Source organism: Egretta garzetta, unplaced genomic scaffold (assembly GCF_000687185.1).
Source record: "Egretta garzetta isolate BGI_Z169 unplaced genomic scaffold, ASM68718v1 scaffold92, whole genome shotgun sequence".
Taxonomy (NCBI): Eukaryota; Metazoa; Chordata; class Aves; order Pelecaniformes; family Ardeidae; genus Egretta; species Egretta garzetta.
The window spans coordinates 123,498-126,612 of NW_009258790.1; the positions used below are offsets into that span (position 1 = coordinate 123,498).

At 59.1% G+C, this 3,115-nt stretch overlaps 1 protein-coding gene across 1 annotated transcript in view; it reads left to right on the top strand.

Moving 5' to 3' along the window:
• Positions 1-3,115, top strand: part of PTPN23 (protein tyrosine phosphatase non-receptor type 23) — a 38,381-nt gene that overhangs the window by 22,641 nt on the left and 12,625 nt on the right. The window contains 3 exon segments of the mRNA XM_035889278.1: positions 1,085-1,212; positions 1,844-1,920; positions 2,996-3,045. Of these exon segments, the coding sequence (XP_035745171.1) occupies positions 1,085-1,212; positions 1,844-1,920; positions 2,996-3,045 (255 nt within the window).

The window sequence follows — 3,115 nt, forward strand, 5'->3', positions numbered from 1 at the left end:
TGAGTCTTTTGGCAGCCAGGCTGTGTCCTGGGCACCCTGGATGATTCAGGCTTCCCAAGCAGAGTGCAGGGGTTGGGCATTAGGGCTCTGCTGTATCCCTCTGCCTGAATTTGGGGCGGGGGGGCGGGGGTTTGCATTGAATAAAAGTTCCCTGTTGGGTGGAAGGGATCACTTTGTCCAGTTGGGCTGGTGCCTGAGGTCTTTGCAAGGAATAAATCAGCCCTTTGCTCTCAGCTCCGGAGCACAAATGCTTGTGTTCGACACTGGGCGCATCGATCTGGGGGCTGCTGAGCAGGTTAGAGCTGGCCCCGGCCCCAGTCCTGGGCAGTGGGCAGCTGGGACATGGGTGGTAAAACCAAACAGAGACAGCAGAGCCTCTCCCTGAGCCGGGACCAATGCTGGTTTGTGCCGCGCCGTAGATTTTGCAGCAGGGCCATAAGCCCGATGCACAGAGTGGAGCCAGGGTAACTTGTGGTGCTGGCACCAGAGTCATCTCACCAGTGGCTCCAAAGCCCAGTGGTGGTCTGCCAGCAGGCATGGAGGTGGGTGGGTGCTTAAACAGCCCCAGCGGGGGATCTGAGGAGCTCTGGCCTCTGCCCATGGGCTTAACCCTGAAGTGGGAGGTTGGGAAACCTTTCCGGGGTCTCCTGCCTCTTCCCTTCCTTCTCCCGATGCAGCTTTGCTGTAGCAGCGGCTCGCATGCCCTGTCCAGGACACCCCCTCATCAGTTGCTCACAAATTCCTCCCCTTCATTTCACCCTTAGGAGCCTGTGTCAGGGAGAGCAGAGACTCTTCCTCCCTGAACCTGCTGCTCTGGATCCGTAAAGCGGCTCCCTCCAGCCTTGTTTTTAGGCGAACAGACCTGTTTTTCTAGCTGCGTTACACATTTCCGTAAGGCCTTGCTCCTTCCTGCAGGACCGCTTCATCCCAGGGGGGGGGCTGGCCAATGCCCGGCTCTGGCCATCCCCTCCTCCCTGCAGATCTCACCACAAACCAGGCGGGCTCCTGTTCCTGCCTGATACGTTACCCGTGAGCGTGGTCCTGTCCCCGGGACAGCCTCTTCCTCCTCCTCTCTCCCCTGCAGAGCGCCGTCAACGTGCCCAGGGACTTCGAGGGCTGCAGCACGCTGCGGAAGTACTTTGGCCAACTCCACTACCTGCAGAGCCGCATCCCCATGGGCGCCGAGCAGGAGGCAGCTGTCCCCATTGCGTGGTGAGTCCCATTGCCTCTTCCCCTTCCCCTCTTTCCGATGTGGGGCTTGGGCATTGCGGATGGGAGGATCGGCTCCCACTGGGTGCTTCCTGAAACGCAGAGGCTGACCCAAAGCAGAGCAACTGCTCCCTCTTCCCTGTGCATGGCCTTCACCAGCGTCCGATGTGCTCCTCCCCAAAGGCCGTCAGCTGTACCTGGGGGGCACAGGAATGTCCTGAGGACCCCTTGGGAAATGGCATCCTGGCCTGGGGGGCTGGCTGGATGTCCGAGCTGAGCCATCGGGCAACGCGAGGCAGTAGTTGGCTCTGAGGAGATGCCAGGCAGAGGCAGGACAGTGTCACCATGCAAGGTGACGGTGCTGAGATCCCTTGGGGGTGGCGGGGTTGCTTGGCTGTGTGTAAATGTCTGTGTGCTTACAAAGCAAAAACAAGCCCGCCGTGTGGACACACACCAGCTCCCACTGCCTCCAGCACCTTGATTCGATGCAGAGGGTGACACCAGGCAGGAGGGCCCCTTCTCCGACCCTCTGAGGGAGCACGTCTCCTGACAAATCCTATTCCTGGCACGTGGCCCATGCCCGGGAAAGCAGCACCTCCATCTACAGCTGCTAACCAGGCTTCTCTCCTCACAGGACTGAGATCTTCTCAGGCAAGACGGTGACTCACGAGGACATCAAGTACGAGCAGGCGTGTATCCTCTACAACCTGGGTAAGGGCCTGGGAGACCTGGCTGTCCTCATGGTCTGCCCCGGTGTCCCTGATGTCCCTCCCCTCTGCCCAGCCTTTGCTCTGAGCTCCCCATCAGCCTCCCTCAGAGCAGCTGGGCAGCAGCACGGCCCGCGTGGTCCCACCAGCAGCCGTGGCTCAGCCTTGTTGTGCCTCTTCCCCTCCTCTGTGCTGCCTGCGGGGCTGGGTGCTCAGCATCGGAGCTGCATGAGAGGTTGATTTTTGGCTTTTGTCAGAAGCCTCCTCTCCTTTCCTCCTGGTCGTGCGCTGCCCCTTGTCTCAGTCAGAGGTTGCACTGGGGAGGCTGACCTCGGGTTGTGGCATCGCAAATGCCCTTTCTGGCACAGTGACAGCCATAGTCAGGCTTTGTGCAGCTCATCCGGCATCCCACCTCCTCAAAAGCAGCAAATTGGGTGTAAAAGCATCACTCTAATGCTTTTCCCCCAACCCTTGCTCTTCAGCTGTGGATGATCATGGCGCAGAGTGAGTTTTTTTATTTTTTTTGATAGCCCCAAAGGGAAGGTGGTGCTCAGGTCCTGGACACAGTGCAGCTGAAAATGCTTCCATCCCTGGCATTGAGGCTGCCCCTTTCGCTGCAGCTCGGGAGCCGACTGCGCTCTCACAGCCAGCCAGGCACGGGTTTAGCTTAAACCCCGCACGCTGCAGGGCTGCACGCTGCATGGCAGGAGCTGATGTGGCGCCCTGACCCCTTTTGAGAGCTGGCTGCTCCCTGATGTTGGTAGAAACATGTCTGCTAAACCAGGAGTGTATTAGATACTCATTTTTTAATATCTGGGGTTTGTTTCCAGCCTGGCACTTCCCTGTGCTGAATGACTTGCGTGTGCAGTCTTTTCACAGGGCACTGCGGCATGTGGGTGCCCTCTGAGATGGGTGTTCCACATGCCACGGTTCCCTGCTGGCACAGAGAGCCGGCTGGGTGCTGCTGGGTGTCTGTGGCCAGCTTGCTGCAGATTTAGGCTTCTCTGGAACAAGACCCCCAGTCTCCGGAAGCTGGCAGGGTGTGCTCGCCCTGCTGAGCCGCCGTCCTTTTTCCGCAGGTGCACTGCACTCCATGCTGGGCGCCATGGACAAGAGAGTGTCCGAGGAGGTAACGATCCCCTGGGTCTTCCCTCAAGGAATTTTCTCTCCCACGTGGTTAATAGCCACGAGCCTGTAGC